The sequence below is a fragment of the Sabethes cyaneus genome, chromosome 1 (genome assembly GCF_943734655.1).
Source record: "Sabethes cyaneus chromosome 1, idSabCyanKW18_F2, whole genome shotgun sequence".
Classification (NCBI taxonomy): Eukaryota; Metazoa; Arthropoda; class Insecta; order Diptera; family Culicidae; genus Sabethes; species Sabethes cyaneus.
In genome coordinates this window covers 21803644-21822708 of record NC_071353.1, presented here as the reverse complement: position 1 = coordinate 21822708, position 19065 = coordinate 21803644, and the positions used below count along the sequence as shown (strand labels likewise).

Below are 19065 nucleotides of genomic sequence, written 5' to 3'. Positions count from 1 at the left end.
TAGCAACACACCATGCCCTTTACTACCTTTACTACGAAGTTGCTGATAATGGTTTGGTTTTTGTGTGAGATAAAAAGAGAAGGAAGTATTTTTGCTTTTGTTTTCACGGAAGCTTTGCCAATTTGGCATTGGTTTTCGTGTAAGTGCGAAAAGGCTTAAAATCTCTTTTATTTTCGTTTTCACGTATATGTGCAATGCTACGAGTATAAAAGAGATCGCGCGCTGCCGTCATAACGAATGGCACAATGCGTTACTGATGTTACTATCCCAAAAGTTCCACCCTGTAAAGAGGAAAGCAAACTGTTTGTGGTGTTTGTGCCATTTTTGACAATAGCTGTCACATTCTCTCTGTCAGGTTGAGTTCAAGAAAGAAAGGGAACGCTAATAGGTAGAGCGGCGAGACCGTCGGTAAACCGAAACTAAACCGTATAAATTCGATGCATTGTTTGACAGAAAGAGTCAGAAAACGGATATACGATCATTCTCTTGCTAGTCTTAACGTGGTGTAAAAGTGCCGTGTTTCTAGTTGCTCTGCTGCGAAAAATCTGCACTGGTCCCGGAAAAAGCGCTAAAATGGCTGATGAATATTTCTATGGTAAGCGAAAACTATTTCTGTATATTTCGTAATATTTGTTGATTGAGTGCATTTCGTAGTTTGTGAGTTACGTGGAAATAAAGACGTTCGTAGTTCGGCGTCTCGCTGCCATTTCATAATGGTGGTAAAGAATGGCTGCCGCATCATTTTTTTGCGAATGATGCGGCGGTTTATGATAAATTTGTTGGTTCGAATGTTTTCTTTATATCGCTTGTTGCCCTAATAAAAACGGATTGTAACGCTGTGTGTTAATTCACGGAAAGCAAGTCTCGTACTTTCTCGGTTAAATTTGGTTAGCGCTATGCATTTTTCTCCTTCCAAGGCATTTTGCCGGCTTGAAGTTCCCCACCTCAAGTTTTACCGCGTCTTCTGGATTGTATCTACCTAGTGTGCAGAGTTTTAGTAGATTTATTAAGCATCGAAAATATTGAAGTTTTTTTTATAGAAATGAATTTAAATGAAATTTGCTACTCTAGACCATGCCAGATATAATGCACGAAACGTGTATATGTTTTCAAGGCTTGTTTTTGCAGATGTAACTGAAGTTAATTACATTCAGTTACAAATGTATTAGAAAACGATCTATACGACACGTGATTAAAAAATTGCACCTTTTAAAACTAATTTTATGTATCTATTGCTTACAGGAGCTACCTTGAAAGAAGGCAGTAAGACGGTGACTTGGGATCCGGATAACAAAGCTGACGGCTTTCCGCGAACACACAAACTCATCATTAAACAATGTATTCTTGGCCATGAGGCAGCAGCCGACGAGTTCAATGTGGTACAAGTAGAAACAATGACTATCCGGGACACATTACGCACTCCAATTGCGGTTTTAAAGGTTGGCGAGTCACGACAATGCCGGCTGGATCTGGAGTTCTCCGATTCACCCGTCACATTCACACTGATCGAGGGTAAGGGACCGGTACACATCCACGGACAACATCTGCTCGGTTCGCTGGTCGAAGAGTTTGAGGATATGGAAGAGATGGAAGAAGAGGTTCCCGATGAGGAGGAAGACGATGAAGATGACGATGAGGAGGGAGGACCACAGAAAAAGAAGCAGAAGCTGACCAACAATTCAAAGGGCAAACCAAACGCGGTACAGGCTGCTAGTAATAGCGCAAAAAACAGCAAAAAGAAATAAGCTGCCCCTCATTCCTCCCGGAGGTTGACGAATAAGGTGATACGCAGTAAGTGTATTCCGTTCGTTATCCTACTTCCCCCGAGCATCTTTCCCATTTAAGTACACATAAACAATCTACACATCTAATACAACAACACAGCAAAAATTACGAACGAGTTGAAGATGAAAGTGGTAAACCGTCAACGCTTCAATACGATTCTGTCGTTCCTTTTTCATCAGAGAAAACCATTAATGACGAAGGAAGCAAATTCCTTCTTTAATAAAAACTAAATAAAAGCAGGATATCTTAAAAACACACTAGTTTGTAAGATCACTCACGACGCCCAAGTTCTACGCTCTGTTTTACTTATTTTTTTGTAAGATTTCCGATCAGCGCCGTCTAGAGAAGAATGTTTTATTTGTCCAAGCCCTAAAGAGATGATCGTTTCTTGTGGGGTTATCATGAATTTTTTTTCTTTCAAGACACGTGCTTAAATTACAAAATAAAACAGTCTTTTTATACTAAAACAATTACTATTCCCATATAGAATATCAATGGATTTTTTTTCAACTTGTCGCGAACTAATTCCGACTTGCAAGGGGAGCAAGAAAATGGCTGTTTTGTTTTCTTCTTGAAAACGTTCATGCAGTGAACCGGCAGATTTAGATCGAAAAATTTATAGGAGCTAACGAAATTTCTGCGTCAAGGGTAATGTGGTACAAGAGAATGTGAAGAAATAAATGATATACTATGGAATGATTGATTTTTGCTTTCATCAAAAGTTGTATGTAAACCGGACAGAAAAATAGACGAAGAGAATTTTTTTTAGTCCAGCCCAACAGCATGCAAAGATAACGAAATGTTTTTGGCAATGTTAGGTATCATTGCAAGATTCTTCGTTGTATTTTTATGTGAAACATTCCGGTTTTGCCAATACTTTCGCAGGAACCCGTTTTCTTCAAAACATTCATTCAATTTTTCAGGTAGGTTACAAATATGTCTGAAATTATTTTTTACCGTCAACAGGTAAAAATTAACTAACATTTACGAATTAGAAAACAATAGTATTTCAAATAAACACGTCTAAACTAAACATAGTCCGTTGAATGAATAGACGAGTCATGCTGCGCACGGGCTCATGTAGACCATAATTCGTCCTAGCTGGAGTGCGAGTTCGTTCGAGCTGGATCGAAGAGTTTGCGGCGACATATATTGATATCCAACATACTGCGAAGTGTGGCGCAATCAACGTTTATTTGCGGAAGATCGCCAATCAAACATGCTTTTGCGTATCCCCTCTATCTAGTAATCCTTGACTGTAGTCATAGTGAATGTTTTCGTCCATATGAGATTACCGAGCACAGCGATTATGAGGATGTCGTCGGTTTGTTCTATGTCAAGGTAAAAGCCATGTGGGCTTAAAACTGTCGTTGGACATTACCCTTCTTTATCGACAGACTTCGCAGCCGGCTGTTAGAGTACAAGAAAATTACGGGGCCAGTGTAACGATCCTACTGACTTCTATCTAGCAAGCACCGCTTAGTCTAGATTCGAACATACGCCGGCTGGCCTGTTAGTTAGACCAGCATCGTAGCATCGTTGTCAGTCAACGTTTCATAGGCGATTCCTAAATCGTGTTATTTCATGTTTCAAACCCAGCAATCGGCTAGTCTTAATCTTACACAGTTTAAATATTTTTCTGGGGACACATAACTCTATGTGGAACACTCCTTTGAAAACCAATAACCCCCAACCAAATGGAACTTATGTTCACATAGTCTAGGCTGTGACACAAAAAATCTAAATTTAATTAAAAACAGGTTTTATTTTTTAAGTTGTGACACTCCGTAAAACATTGTTAAATATTAATTATCCAAGCTGCGGATATGTCTGTGCCCACACGAACCGGCAAACAGATGGATTTTCATCATTTTCTTACATTTTTACACATTGGTTCGTTTGGGTACGAAAGTAACACCGAGAATTGGGCTACGATGCAAACAAATAAAGCATAGGCCTAGCATGGTTTGCTGTATCCGTCAATAGCGCTGATCTAGGTGATCTAGACACTGAGATGGCATTGTGATGAGCTGTATGCTCAAGGTTGCTCTGCCAACCATGCTGTCGTTAAGCAAACTTCCAACCAGAGGGTATTCATCATTGACCTAGGTATGTGTAATTACCCCTAATTCCAAACCTCAATGAACTTTGCCGGAATATCTTCTCTACTCAGAATGTACCCGTTCTTAGTTCGGTAGAAAATGTGCCCCTCTGGAGGTCTGATCCTCAAAATTCGATACCGAACCGAAGTTTTCGCTGGCGGTGTATCGTACAAGTGGATGTAGTGCCGACCCATCCTTTTCAGTGCATCGCTCATGATCAGCGCCGCTGCCCGATTGTTTGTGGCATGGTAGAGGAACGTTGGAGGCGACTCAAGGATTTCATAATTTTGACAGAAATGCACACTGTGCCCGTTCACGGCTCGTACTTCAGTGCCACGCACTTCATAGCGACCTTTCCGATCTTCAGTGGTTATAATTTGTTGCATTCGATCCCGACTAGCACCGCTAATGCGCTCAAGTATTTCGAATTGCACAAAACCGTCCAAATCCATATGCTCAGCAACGGCTGGCGAGTGGCGCAGCAGCCAAGAAAACTTCTGCGGTGTTAACCTGGCCGTATTAGCATTTTTTGAATCGGATTGTTGAATTTGAAACAAATATTTTCGTTTGGTGTCAATGTCCATGTCCATGTTCTGAAATCGAAGACAAATTTATTAAGTATGCGAGGTAAAAACACGTATTAAGCCGGTTTTGAAACCGTGCTCTTACGAAATGTTTAGTTATTACTCGAATTAGCCGAACAGCGTGAATTTGTTACAATTAATTATATTTATATGTCATCATCATTTTATTTAAATGATTTCCAATTCGAACCTTATTTCGCAAAAACGACAAAAACCCGCAGAGCAATATCGCACCTTCAGCAACACTGCCACTATAAACCACAGAGAACAGACATCCACGCTAGAACAAATTTTTTGCAATATTATGTATAAATTTTTCTATTCTCGAGTAAATTTATTATTTTGCGTGTAAAATTCGAGCAGCTGTTAGCGCCGCCTAAAGTCACATCGAACCGTCAGCAACAGGCAATTGCATGCATTTTGAATGTGCGCATTCACACGCGTCCGGAACCTTAAGGTACTCGTGTGAATGCGCACATAACTGCCCAGTTAGCTTCGAGGTACAATGCTGGGGTGACATTGCGCATCTCCTTTCGAGTAATTTTGGTTCGTTTCGACCACGCTAAATAAATGGGCATCTCGAACGAAAATCACTCGAAACGAGATGCGCAATGTCACCCCTGGTCTAACAAGCTACTGTTTTACCTGACTCACTGCGAATATGCGTATTATTGAAATAACACGTAACCATACGCTTTATTCATTTATAACGCATATGCAGTTAATATCGATAACAAACGATTTTTTGTAAGTTGTGCTTTTGTTATTGCATTTAATTTGTAAAAAGTTGCATAAATAACAATTCAGTTTCACAATACAATTATTGCGTACTACTGGCACATTAAATATAACGTTTAAGTACGTTATTTTTAGTGATCAAAATTAACGATATTTTCGATACAAGGGCGATAATTTTCGAAACCTTTCGAACCAACACGATCCCGCGAATACAACGCATTTCGCAGTGAGTCAGGTAACACAGTAGTCGCCGTATGTTCGAATCTTGGCTCCCGGCGTCAAACCGACGCAAATCTTCACCTGCGCGGCTTCATCGTACTCTTCGACCCTCAGATTGACGCAAACGACCATCCGTACCTGGCCTTCGTCACCCAAGCAGCACTTGCAACATCTTCCATGTGGCTATTAAGTCTTGTTTGAATTGCAAAAAACTTCACCGGTTACAGTATTGAAACACGCAACAAATAAGCAACTTCATGTTATTAATATGTTGGATTCAGGTTATCCAATACTTATACTGGCTGTCACAAATATATTAGTCTATATCTAGTAACATGAAACTTCATCGCAACATCGTGTTATTATAATGCCATTGCTAAACAAGCATGTCACATGATGTTGCATCATGTTGATTACGGCATATTGTTAAATAAAATGTAACCAAACAAATACAACCAATGTAACATCATATTCCGCCATATTTTTATGAAAAAATATTTTTCAACGAAGGAATGTTTTTATTTTAACAATAATTACACGAACATTCATCAGGAATCCATGGCATTTACTAAAATATTATTTGATTACAGTATCTAGTTCGATTTTACACCGCATTTTTCCATCGTAAACGAATTCTTAATCTGGCTGGGTTAATTCTTTAAACTTGAAAATTAATAAATTAATAACTTTCACGAGGCGCATCAAATAATACAAAGCAAAATTATATTTTGCACGATAAATTTTGAATGGCATGGAGATGAGCTCATGATAGGCCCAAAAAACTAAAGTCGCATTAAGGATATTAATGTAAATAATTTTCGTCTTGGAGCCCAGAGAGGAAATCCCGGTTCCCGCTAAACAAAATTCGTGATGAAGTTGCTCATATTTAATTGTTTGGTTTTTGTGCGAGGAAAAAAGAGAAGAAAGTATTTTTGTTTTTGTTTTCACGCAAGTTTTGACAACGCGACATAGGATTTCGTGTGAGTGCGAACAGGCATAAAATCTCTTTTAGTATCGTAGTCGCGAATACCTGCTTGTATTTAGATAACGCGCATTGGTTTTTGTGCGAGAAAAAAAGAGAAGGAAGTATTTTTGTTTATGTTTTCACGCAAGTTTTGACAACGCGGCATAGGATTTCGTGGGAGTGCGAACAGGCTTAAAATCTCTTTAGTATTGTAGTCGCGAATGGATAGATAACGCGCATTGATGTTCCATAAAACATCTGTGTAACAATTGGTTGCATATAGACTCCACCTCTTGCGCTTTTTCAATCACATAACAGTTAGATAAAGGTAACTGATGCGAACTTTTACCATCTTTGAATGTTTCAATTATAGTTGCGTAACCCTTCATGCAACAAATGGTGCTGCTTGGGCATCAAAATAATTCTTGGACAGGTGCGTGATTTTCGAATCACGATAGGGAGTCTTCTTAGAGCTTCCGGTCATTTAATTTTCACGCAATATTTCCAAGTTCTCGGCGTCATCTAGCTGTTATTTAGATTCCTAGCCTCGTGCAGCCGGCGACCGGTGTTACCGGTCTTATTAGAACACTCACTGCCCGTTAAATCTACCAGCGACAGCTGACTGAAGGTGATGCTTGCCCGATCCTGAGCCTCGTGCTCACTCTGACTGTCGACGGCTTGCATTAACCGAACAGTAGACACCGAATGCAATGGACTCAACTCGACATTCAAAATCGTGTGACCGACGGGCTTTCTTGTCTGACCTACGACGAACACATCTAGTGCTTTTTGTATCATTTCGACCTCAAGCTCCGTAACATCGTGCACAAACATGTTGGGGCTGCCAACTTCTCGAATCATTTTACTTTGCATCGTCCTAAAAATGAACAATAAAATATCATAAAACTCCTACTAAACCGATTCCAAGGCCTCACTTCGGAAATGTCATTTCCTCGAGCAGATGGTACACGCAACTGTTATACACCTCAACGCATGTGATAATAACGGAATAAATATTATTGCTTAGCCGCTAACCTCGGACGGTTCGACCGATGTCTTCGACGCCAGCTCCGGATCGATGTCCTCTCGTTTCATTCGATTTATCCGCGAGTGCAGCTCGGCCTGCCGCATGGCATCCATTTCCGACAGGATGTCGAACCTGTTCAGCCGGACCGGCTTGAAAACGAACTTCTTCGCCCGATAATTCGAGATGGTACGAAACAGGGTATCGAAAGAGCGCGGCATTATGCCGCGATACTGAATATCCCCGGTCATGGTATACGTTTTCCCATTGCCTGTTACTCCATAGGTTAAGAGCAGCCCATTCTTCATACGGATCAGCGCTTCAATCAACGCCGGAACAGGTACATACAGTGGACCCCCGTTCGTTTGTACGATTCCTCATGCAAACTAACGGGGTTACTTTTTAATTTGAACAACTGGTAACCCGAAATATACTGAAACCGCTGTGAACTGGCCGCCCTGCTCTTTGTTATTGTTTTGGTGGTTTGTTTTAGTCAGCAATTGCAAGTGCGAATATTGCATTTTCCGATCGAATTTCTATCTTAATCGTTAGGAAAACGAAATGTGAAACCGATTAAACACGCTAGGTCAGTACAAACAAATCGTGTTTATGTGCATTGTTTGCATAAACAAATGATGTTATGTTGAGAATGACATTTGAACCATTTTTAATTTGCACGTCGTGCAAACCAGCGGGGTTCAGATTAAAAAGTGTTCAGATTAAAAATGGTCAAACGAACGGGGGTCCACGGTATTAGGGTGGGTTTGAAATCTTATAGTTGATCACAATTTCGGACGGTGCTAAGACAACCATATTGTGAGCGGCCTCCCGCAGACAGGAAAGATCAGATTCGCACCGTAATGGAAATGGATCAGATTCGCAAGGTGCTGGTTTTCAAATATTCTGGAAAAAGTCTATTATAATAAGTTAAAAAAACTTAATAAATATACTTCCAAATCTCTTACACACTTTCACACGACGAAAACGAAATTGCTAGCGCAATGCCAAACAAAAATAATGAAAGGCGCTGGCTGGGCTGACGAAGTGACGAACGAAAAAAACGTTTGACATTTCTCGCTGTCCCGTGCATTTACCGGTTTATGGCAAAGCCTCAAAACTAAGTGTGTAGGCGGTGCTTGCTAGATAAAGTCAGTATATAGGATCATTGCACTGGCCCCATAATTTTCCTGTATTCTAAAGGTTGTTGTTGTTGGGTTTATTATAGAGTGGTTTAACCGACGGGTCATTCACCACTCATGTATTCTAAAGGCACGAGATGAACCAGCCCACGGCTGAAAATCTCGATAATAAAGAGAAAAAAAATATTCTAAAGGCCCCCCATACACGTACGTGCATGTTGGCCGAAAATGTTGGTGAATTCATGTTCGTCCAACACGCTCGCCGGTGTATGAGTGCCACGAACCAAACTGACAGAAGAAAATGTTCGACTCGCCGCTCGACCGGAATGACCCTCACATTTTGTTTAATTTTCGAGTTTAGAAATTTCTAACAACTGTCAGTCGGCTCCAAGGTCGGCTCAATTCGCGAATCAGCTGGAGTGCAGTCGTGGCCCAATTAACGAATTCAGGCTGTAATCTTTTCTGTGTGTGAATTCAACCTATTTGCAGGTAAACTCATTTAAAAGTGCAGCTTAATTTTCAATCAGCAATTTCGAGCAGTTCTTCCGTTTTCGAGCAGTTTCAGTTTTTTAGAAATATCTGGCATCTCTGCTTTGTGTTAACCGAACCGCACCACCGTGTTTGAAAGATTTTAAAAGAATCGTGAGCACTCATTATTTTGTCTGTTCTGTAAAAAAAAACGTGGACTTCTAAAAGTTGCGTAGTTCACTTAAATTTTATTGATTATTTCAGTTTATGTGAATGATTCCATTAACATGAATCAAGAGGAAGAAACTTCGACAAGAGGTTAGTAATTTAAGTTATAGAGTTATAGTTATGTTTATTCATCTTCCCTTCGGGTTATAGTTACTCGAGGTGCTCTGCGACGTCGCTCGATCGATCAAGACACATCCGCTGGCACACCGAAAAAAACAGTCACCAAAAAAGCAACGGTGCTCAATACCATACAAGAAAAAGATACATCCTCAGATACACCAGTCAAAGATCAAAACGCTAGTATTGATGAATCAATCAAAAATCAGAGAGATACACCTGCAGCTTCCAAGGCATCCGTTAGTAGATTAAGATCTCGCACAACTTCCTTAACAGAAGAAAATTTAGCTACGTGGGATGAATTGCAGGAGACTCGTCGAACCCCGCGTCGGCGACCTTCACAAGACGTTACACCACAAACAGCTCCACAAAGTAATAGGCGAATAACCCGGCGAAACAGTGCCACATCGGAAGACGCTCTCATCACAACTCCAATTGCTTCCCGGTCTCGACTCAGCGTTGCACCTCCCACAATCGCCGAGGACGATGAAAAAGAGGATAAAATTAACAGCTCCAATACGGAAGCAGAGCTGTCAGATCTGGATGTACGGAAGCTTCGAAATCGTTCTATTTCTAACTCACCAGTTCCCAGAACATCGCCGTCTTTGAAAAATACTTCCCAAACACTTGCTGAGGAAATTCTTTCCACACCCAAACAAGCGAAGGTTGTCTTAACAGACATCGGCGAAAAGCAGTCGCCTTTGAAATCCCCGACAAGCGACCTCAATATCTCGTCAAAATCTGTTGAAAACAACGAAAGCTTAGTTAACCAATCCAGCGCATCAATTCAGTTTGACCACGCTAACGGCGAGACGGCTGTCAATGGTAAACAGCCGGAGAAAAACGTTACCTTTGATGAGAAAACCACACTGGAGTGGCAGAATCCAAGCGCATACCCAAAAACACCGAAAGCCTCCGGCGAGCGTAAAACTTCACGCTTCACGGGGCGCTCCGTGGAAGCATCACCGCAACCGCAGGACTCATCAAAAGTGGTAAGTGACGAAGTTTTACTCTAAAATTTACTCTATCCTTACTTTCTTCTATTTGAATGTTGAACTTGAGAATTAGAATCTATGTACCATATCTGTGTATTCTTTAATTTTGATATATGCTAAGACCACCCAACCGACCGACCCAGACCGATAGTCGAGTACGACATACCTTAGCTCGTCGGAAGTCCAACGGTGAATGAGGACTCATGTTCCCTTCATCACTAACTAACTCACCTTGCTCTTCATATCATGTGAATATCATATTCATGTGCTCCTTATGATAATTTAACAGTTTTATTAATTTAATTAACCTTTTTTTACTATTCAGACACCGGAAATGTTTGATATTGCTGAAACAGATAGTGATTCTCCGTCAAAACCGAACTCCACAACGGTAGAGACCAAGCCAGTATCGGTTCTGGTGGTACAGGATTCGCCGCAAGTGCATTCTACGGAACCAGCTCCCGAGCATGCCGGGGAACAGCAGCAACTAGACCGAAGCATGGACGTTTCCCTAGCGAACATTGTGGAGAACGTCCGGGAGAATTTGAATCAAGCTGATCATTCTATGAGCATGCTCGACACACCACGTCCGGTAGATAAGCAAAAATCTCGTCTAACCCGGGAGATGCCCTGCAGTACACCGTTGCTCACGGTGACGGAATCTGCTACAGAAAATAACGAGGAAACCGTCGCTGAAGTCGGAGTTTCAAAAGAAAACGTAGAGCCTGATAATTCTAATCTCTCGAAATCTTGGAGCAAGGCTGTCAAAGGTAGCACCACTGATAAGGGCATTGATGTATTTAGCGTGCGAAAACAAGAGGAAGAGGAACGCAAGGACGAGGAAATTAGAGAGTTGAATGAGTCTTTGAAACGTAAGTCACTTGACGGCCGGACGAAGGATGAAGAGGAGATTGAACAAAATGAAGAAGATGACTGTAGTGATGCGGAAGAACACGAAGATCAGAACAGTTTCGTAGAAAATGAAGCCATAGAGGTAAATGATTATCATTCGGGTGATTCGCTAGACAGTGAAACACGAGCTGAAATTGACGAAAATGCAATTGTCGAAGAAGGAGAAAGTATTGGTAGCCAAGACAGTGACGATGATGAAGATGGTGAAGGTGAAGAAGATGAGAAGGATTCGTTTATTGTTTCTGATGAAGACGAGCACAGCTTACTTGAAGTTTCCGGAGATGACTTAGCTGATGAGTCTGCAAAGTCAATTAAAAAGAAAAGATCGCGAATCCTTCAACAGGAGGATAGCAGCGATGAAGACAACGATTCGAATAAAATGGATGAACCCGAAAATGGTTTACCTACCGCTTCACCAGAACGGTCAAACAACGTATCAGTTTCAGCCTCGAAATCGCCTGGAAAATCTCCCATAAAAACTGCAACTCAAAGTCCCATCAAATCTGCTGGTGAGCATAATTCCCCGCAGAAGAAGAGAAAAGAAATAGAAAATACTGACGGTTTGTCGAAAAAGGAAGCTGGTTTCAAATCCCGTAAATCTATGCCGGTTGCAAAGTTGATTTCCGCAGACTTTTATGTTTCATCGCCGAAGAAGAATAAACGGAATACGATCAATGTGATGACTTCCGAGGAAAGCGAACTTGCCGATAAGCCCGTGCAGAAACCAAACAAGCGTAAATCGGTTAATGACATTGTCGCAAACCCTGCAGCATTGGCTCTAGCTAAAAAGAACAAACGGCATACGTTGGATGCCACATCAAACAACGCAACTAGTAAAAGCGATAAGCGAGTTTCGCTACCTGGAAATTTATCGGTAGAGAAGGAATTAACGTTTTTGCAAGAGGAGCAAAGATCCTTAGTAGAACCGATGGAAGTAGATGAAGATCCGATTGAGGAGCAACAGCCGGACGAAAATGCGGAACCGATAAAAGAGATCAAAAAGAAACCCAAGGATCTCAGCGAGTTTGATCATGATGCCATCCTTTCGCGGTGCAACGAAATCGTTCGTGCTGACAAGGAAAGAAAAAAGCAAACTGCAACACTGCGGCAGAAGAAAAAGGTAAGTCATCTATTGTTAGTTCTCATTACTAGACGCTGGGGTAACGTTAATTCTGATATTCTTGACAGGACGAAAAACGTCGCCAACGTGAGCAACAACAGTTGGAAGAATCGACCGAAGCAAATGACGAATCGTTGGAGCAATCAAGGAAAAAGAAGAAAAAGAAAAAGAAGCAAATTAATTATCTTTTGGAGGAACTTGGAGAACCGAAGGAGGATCAACTTGCGAAAGCGTTGCAGCGCAGGGCGGCTTTACTTGAGGCGAAAAAACTTCGGAAGAAAGCGAAAAAAGCTGCCAAACTTAAACAGCAACTGAACAAGGAAAACCAACAAAACGAAAAACCCAAGCCTTCAGGTATTGGGGCTAAATTTGAGAAAAAAGCAAAAAAGAACAACGACCTTACCGACAAGGCAATAAGTCTCGCGTCCAATTCTATACCAGCAGAACCAAAAGTTAAAATATTGATATCTGCTCACGCCTTCTATAGTGAACAAATCGAGGAACTTAAAAACGAACAGAAATTTGGCAAAAAGAAGAACAAGCAGCTAAAGGAGAAGAACAACCAGCAATCAGCTGCCGAAGAAGCTCAGAAAGCTCTGGATGCCAAAATAAAGAAAGGCCCCAAGTGTACAGAATCAAAGGACCCAGAAACCCAAATCACCGCTCAAGCATCAAATGAAAAAGCTAGCAGCAATAGAAGCGATAAGAAGCCCAAAGACAAAAAGAAATCTAAACATGCTGAAAATTCACCACAGAAAAATATCGCTGAAGAACCAACAAACATTAAAAGGCGTGCAGATTCAATGAATAAATCAATCGAACAAGCACATCATTCCAAGGAAACCCAGCACAAACGCACAATTTCCGACGTGATGAAGGTCCCAGTCGATCTGGATGATGATCTGGCCCAACTGAGGGTATCCCTCTCGGAACCAATCGGAAAGGTAGTGAAAAAGCAGAAACTATCTCAAAAGGAGTCGGTTCCGGTGCAACAGATCAGTGTAGAAAAGACTCCACCGCGAAAAACTACCAATGGCCAAAAGCTAAAAATGCTTAGTCGGTTAGAGTCTGGTGGCTTCGTCGAGGAACCGATGACACCGGAGCAGCAATTGCTCAAGCGAAATCTTGGTTTCAAGGAAGAACCGGTAACACCCAAACCAATCGGGTTCCGAGTGTCAAGCATTCTTCCCGCTGGTCAAGAGGAAATGCGCAGCCAAGCAGTGGCGGCTAAAAAGCTGAAGAAACATTCGCAATCACATCGGATTCGCCCGGATAATGTGACGGAACCCGTCAAAACGCTTCCACTACCCGTATGGACCCGATCGGGATCATTTGAGGTTGAAGATGTTGGCAACATCAAAAAGAAGTCCACGGCCAGAAAGCCCTGCATTCCGCTCAAAACAGGATCAAGCAAGGTGGCCACTGAATTCATGGTACAACCTTTGCAACCCGTTCGACAAGCTGACTCAGATAGTCGCAAGAAACTTCCGCCACGGCAGATCGAGCAGATCGATGCAAAGCAGGCGATGTATGATTTTAAAAAGCAAGCCATCCTCGCCAAAAATGCACATCTTAGAGAGAAAAAACCGAAGCATTGAAATTGTATTTTTATGTTGTCCTTTAAGGCTGAAATGCCTTCTTGACTTATGGTCCCAGTTATACTGTTCAGTCGATGCATTGGAAGTGTTCCATTATAGGTTTTAGTTGCATTTATAATAAATCATTAAATACCCAAACAAAACTGTTTATTTTGTTTGAAAGCCTTGCTCTCTTTTTACAATTTTTTTCCAATCCAAGCATGCCGTTGAATTTCTAGTCTCCAACACACGTAGTTAAAGTAACGATCATCGATGATTTCAAATAAACTTGAACGGCCCTCAAAATCTTTTTTCGACTTAAGTCAAAGTAGAGGTAGGTAAACGTAAGCATCATCGATAGTCAGATAGTTAATCCAAAATTGGACAACATAGAGAAGGCTTTGCTACTAGCTAGACGAACTGCTTATAATCGATGAAAGCTAAAGTTATCGGCCACATTTTGAAGAAACTACAAGGAAACTACAAGAGGGTATTAGTAGTTCAGCTAACTATTCAACGTGAAATTATGGCAGCAGAAGAGGCATTCATCGAAACTGGGTTTAGCAGATTTCAATATTGGAACTAAGAAGAAAACACGTCCCCCTGCTGGTAAGTTTACCGAAGAATAATGTCTTCGAAAATTAAAGTAAAATTGCAATCCATATTGTGTGGGCTGAGTTCTTAGATCTATGGTCTTTTTCATGATATGTTCTGGATCTGCTGTACTTAAGTTATGGAACAATTCCGGTAAATCTTATGAAGCTTTTATGGGACGATAGCATCTTGCAAACGAAACGTGATAAAATTTTGACTAATTACCTACTAGGTATTAATCAAAAATTTGTAACGATTGCAACCGTTTTATGCTTAAAACGCCTAACAAGAGCTATGCGCAAGCTAAGCAGTAAGACGTATAGTCCTACGTCAATAAAGATTTTATTCATTGGAAGTGATATATTTTGTGTTGCCAAAAACGAATATTTTTGTTACCACAATCGATCAGTGCGAACCATGCCAAAGTCGAAATCTCATTTTAATCAATTTGTTTAACCTTAGTAGAGAGATGTAAAACTAAAAACTGTTCGCTAGTTTTTTTTGTCCGCAGTGTACGTCTGGATTACTCTTAAATAAAAATCAAACCTCAAGCATCCTTTTGTACTTCATATGAGCGAGTAAATTTGGTTTTGCGAAGAACGAACAATGGTAGAACTGGGAAAATAATATGCAAACTGTGAAAAATAATTGACTGTCCAGATAAGACTTGACCAACAAACTCTCAATATCGCGTCGAGTGCGTTTCCAATTACATCACCAGCCAGTTTGCATATCACTTCTCCCTGTTCTTTCAATTTTCGTTCTTCACAAAAACACATTTACTCCCTCATATGAACACAAAACAACTTGATCTGTATAAGTCGATATCAAAATGATAAAAGTTGCTCATGTATCTTTTAATTTGTATTTGCATGGAAAAATAATAATTAATTTGACCCCACCGTTCTTCGTTAAAACTGTCTGCCTTATTATCAAACCATTTCGGATACATTTGATTTATTGACAGCATACCATAATCTTACTAATTAAAATAAGTATTTTATTATCAGAAACTTATCTGAACAATTTTTCGTTAAATTTAATGTAATTTTCGATAGTGGAACGATAAAGTGCGAAAGTTGTACTCTATAAATACCATCTCTATACAGTCAACTACAGCTCTGATCTGGCTGTCTAAAGAACAGTCTTGAAATTCTGCTTGCAAAAAATGCCTATCGATTCACACATTCCTATAGAACAACTTATTTTTGGTGTACGAATTTTTCGATAGAACAATAATCGAACGGTTACCGTACCACGGGTAACAAGCGATAAACAGTTTATAAAATCAATATACTTCAGTTATTTTGTCAAATGAAAATTTGGTTTCAGTAGCATAGAAAGCATATTTTAGAGAAAGATTCGATTCCTAGCCTGAAGCTTCCGAGAAGCAAAAAAAAAAAACATCGACGACGGTAATTTAACCATCACTAGAATTACCACCGGCCACCACCTCGACGTCCTCCGCCGTCACGACCACCACCACCACCACTACGACCACCACCGAAAGCATTTTTCTCGCGAGATTCGCGCTCCTTCCTTGCCGCAAACCGTTCAGCCATTCGCCGAATTTCATCCGGTACATCCTGTTCGGCCTCTTCCAGAATTTTAATCAAATCCGAGGCGACTGCCCAATCCGAGCGGGTGAAGAAACTCAACGAAATGCCGCTTCTTCCAGCCCGACCGGTTCGACCGACACGATGAACATATTCCTCAATGTTACGGGGAAAATCGTAGTTGACCACGTGGGTAATGTCCTCAATGTCCAAGCCACGGGAGGCCACATCCGTAGCAATAAGTACCCTCACATCACCAGATTTTATATCATCCAGAGCTTGCTCGCGATCCGCTTGGTCCCGATCACCATGTAAACTCTGGCAGTTGATTCCGGACAACACAAACTCGCTGGACAGATCGTCGGCACGAGTTTTTCTTCCGCAGAATATTATTGCCTTATCATGGTGATCCATGTTTTTCACAAAATTCATCACTCTCATATATTTATCCTCTTCGTCGATCATCTCGATATGCTGTGTAACCGAATGTGTTGCGGCCAGATCAAGTGTTCCCACGTACACCTGAACAGGGTTATTCATATAACTTTGAGCCAACCGTCGAACACCGGGTGGCCACGTTGCGCTGGTCATAATTGTTTGTCTATCTGGACGAATATCCAATAAAAGTTTGCGGATCTGTGGTTCAAAGCCCATATCCAGCATTCGATCGGCTTCATCCAAAACCAGATACGTAATGCTGGTTATGTCAATTACGTTCGCATGAACTAGATCGTTCAACCGACCAGGAGTTGCAATTATGATTTCTACTCCGCTTTCCACCTAAAATCAGAACAGAATTATTTATAAACTACGAAACCATCAAGAAACTACTTACTTTATTGATTTGGGCTCGCCGGTCTCCGCCGCCATACAGACAGAGTGCTCGAATGCCTCGAAATTGATACTTGAAAACTTCTTTCTCAATTTGCAAAGCTAACTCGCGGGTTGGTGCCATCACCAAAACATTTGGACCACCACGTTCGCCACGAGGTACTGGCTGTCCTTCGATATGAACGAAAGCGGGCAGCAGAAAAGCCAACGTTTTTCCAGTACCAGTTTGCGCAATCCCAATCAAGTCTTCGCCCTTCAACAGCACTGGCCAGGCTTGTGATTGAATTGGTGAGGGTTTCGTAAATTTTGCTTTCTCCAGTTCGGCCAACAAATCAGGATATTCATAAAAAGCTTCGTCGAACGTTCGAACCGGATTTGGTATTGGAAGAGATGGCTTTTCCGGATCCTTGAAGGTTCGATCGACAACAATGTTATTGTTTTGCTTACGGAACTCATTCACTTCATCTGGGCTCATGTTGGCCACCACTGGTAGCTCATTGTAGAAATTCTTTATTAATTCGGGGCATTTGGCCCACTGTTCTCGGCTAGCCTCATCGCACTCCTTATTCAGCGCATCCCAATCAATCAACGCTGGACTAGGATCTCGTATATCCTTGATGTGCGAGGTGCTTTTCGCTCCAAAATCAAAATTGAAAGAATTTTTCTCCCGTGGGCGTCCGCCATCATATCCGTTTGAACGATTTGCGAAAGGGGCGTTATCATTACCATCCCTCTTGTCGTCTCCGTAGCGGCCACGATTATACCCACCGCCACCAGCACCACCGCCTTTGTTTTCTCTGCTACCGTACTGTCCTCCCCATGTGCCGTCATCTCGATTCCGGCGACCATCGCCCTCACGATAACCTCCTCCACCGCCAACACGAGGATTACGATCTTGGTTAGCCCCGTTGTTAAGATTATTGAGAACTTCAAAAATTGCTTCTCTAGCGAGATTCACGCTATTTGAGCTTCCGGAGATTGTAACGGTGCTTCGGCCATTTCCGGGGTGATGGTCATCTAAGACAAGAAAAAATTGTAATAGTTTCCTATTTCCAACATTTAGCTAGCAAACAAAAAAAAATTTAATATTTTTTTTTGTTTTGGTTGGCTCAGACCGTGGTTGGTCCATCTCGCCGAGTTAATTTTTTCAATGGGTTACGGCAATTCCCAACCCCAACTTACCGATCTGAATATCTGCTCGTGAATCCGCTCGTATTTTTTTGATAATGTTTCCCTGTCGACCAATAAGTCGCGGAATATTACGTGTATTCACTTCTAGAGTGCTTCGTTCACGATTCACTTGACTGCCGCCGCCACCGCCACCGCCAGCGCCACTACCACCTCCTCCACCACCGCCACCACATCCGCCAGCGTTGTTTCGACGGGAGAATCCGGGATCTACAGCAGTTTCGCCATTAGCATCATCCCAAACATCATCCATTTTATTCCTATTGGAAATGATATTACAAAAAAACAATACAAAAAAAATTTACGTTTGGATAAAATTACCTTTATGTATTATTGATGGAAGGTTAAACGAAAAACGTGGTTAATACTGGCCAGCCAGCAGTTTCTGGAAAATCTACTTTTCTGCTACCTCAGCAAAACAATAGCCGTTCATAAATCCGCACTGTACCAGCAGGCTACCAATTGTAATTGTCGTAATGTCTAGAGTGACTATATACAGAGTCAAAGTAAATTGATATATACCAGGTATGTGACCATCGAGGGTTGCATTAGTGTGTGTAGAAAGAAGAAGAAATAGTTCTGAAATATGGTGGAACTTGCATGAAAATTAAAACTAAATTAATTGTAATTAATGAATGCAGCTATATTATTCCAGAGAAATATTTGAACATTTACAATGAAATGTAAGGAATATATTTTTAAGTCATTTGCACTTGTAGCCTTCTTTAATTATGCGTAAAAAATTTGAGAACATGGGTGACTAACTATTTCGATGTACAATTGAAAAATGAATTAATGTTTCTAATACTTCACGATCAATACGGTATACGGTTGCTTAAATTAAAACACGTTCCGTCCAACATTTTGCTTGCACGATGCTCTTGAATATCTGCCTCTGATGTCTTCTTTTAAAAAATAGTTTTA

At 41.1% G+C, this 19065-nt stretch overlaps 4 protein-coding genes and 1 pseudogene across 4 annotated transcripts; 2 read left to right on the top strand and 3 right to left on the bottom strand.

Moving 5' to 3' along the window:
- The first annotated feature begins 465 nt into the window (after window positions 1-465).
- On the top strand, window positions 466-2259 carry LOC128740089 (nucleoplasmin-like protein). The gene is made up of 2 exons (XM_053835604.1): window positions 466-595; window positions 1243-2259. The coding sequence occupies exons 1-2, from the start codon at window positions 574-576 to the stop codon at window positions 1743-1745; spliced, it is 525 nt and encodes a 174-aa protein (XP_053691579.1). The 5' UTR covers window positions 466-573; the 3' UTR covers window positions 1746-2259.
- Window positions 2260-3588: 1329 nt separating this feature from the next.
- Window positions 3589-4658, bottom strand: LOC128732572 (probable RNA 2'-phosphotransferase). The gene is made up of 2 exons (XM_053825846.1): window positions 4557-4658; window positions 3589-4480 (listed from the first exon to the last, which is right to left on the bottom strand). The coding sequence occupies exon 2, from the start codon at window positions 4475-4477 to the stop codon at window positions 3911-3913; it is 567 nt and encodes a 188-aa protein (XP_053681821.1). The 5' UTR covers window positions 4478-4480; window positions 4557-4658; the 3' UTR covers window positions 3589-3910.
- On the bottom strand, window positions 4528-7760 carry LOC128745474 (kinesin-like protein KIF23; annotated as a pseudogene).
- Window positions 7761-9197: 1437 nt separating this feature from the next.
- On the top strand, window positions 9198-14120 carry LOC128744189 (protein slender lobes). Its single transcript, XM_053841057.1, has 4 exons — window positions 9198-9341; window positions 9402-10360; window positions 10689-12395; window positions 12464-14120. The coding sequence occupies exons 1-4, from the start codon at window positions 9311-9313 to the stop codon at window positions 13991-13993; spliced, it is 4227 nt and encodes a 1408-aa protein (XP_053697032.1). The 5' UTR covers window positions 9198-9310; the 3' UTR covers window positions 13994-14120.
- Window positions 14121-15590: 1470 nt separating this feature from the next.
- Window positions 15591-18587, bottom strand: LOC128738279 (probable ATP-dependent RNA helicase DDX43). The gene is made up of 4 exons (XM_053833294.1): window positions 18463-18587; window positions 18136-18401; window positions 16958-17970; window positions 15591-16902 (listed from the first exon to the last, which is right to left on the bottom strand). The coding sequence occupies exons 2-4, from the start codon at window positions 18392-18394 to the stop codon at window positions 16003-16005; spliced, it is 2172 nt and encodes a 723-aa protein (XP_053689269.1). The 5' UTR covers window positions 18395-18401; window positions 18463-18587; the 3' UTR covers window positions 15591-16002.
- Window positions 18588-19065: the final 478 nt, after the last annotated feature.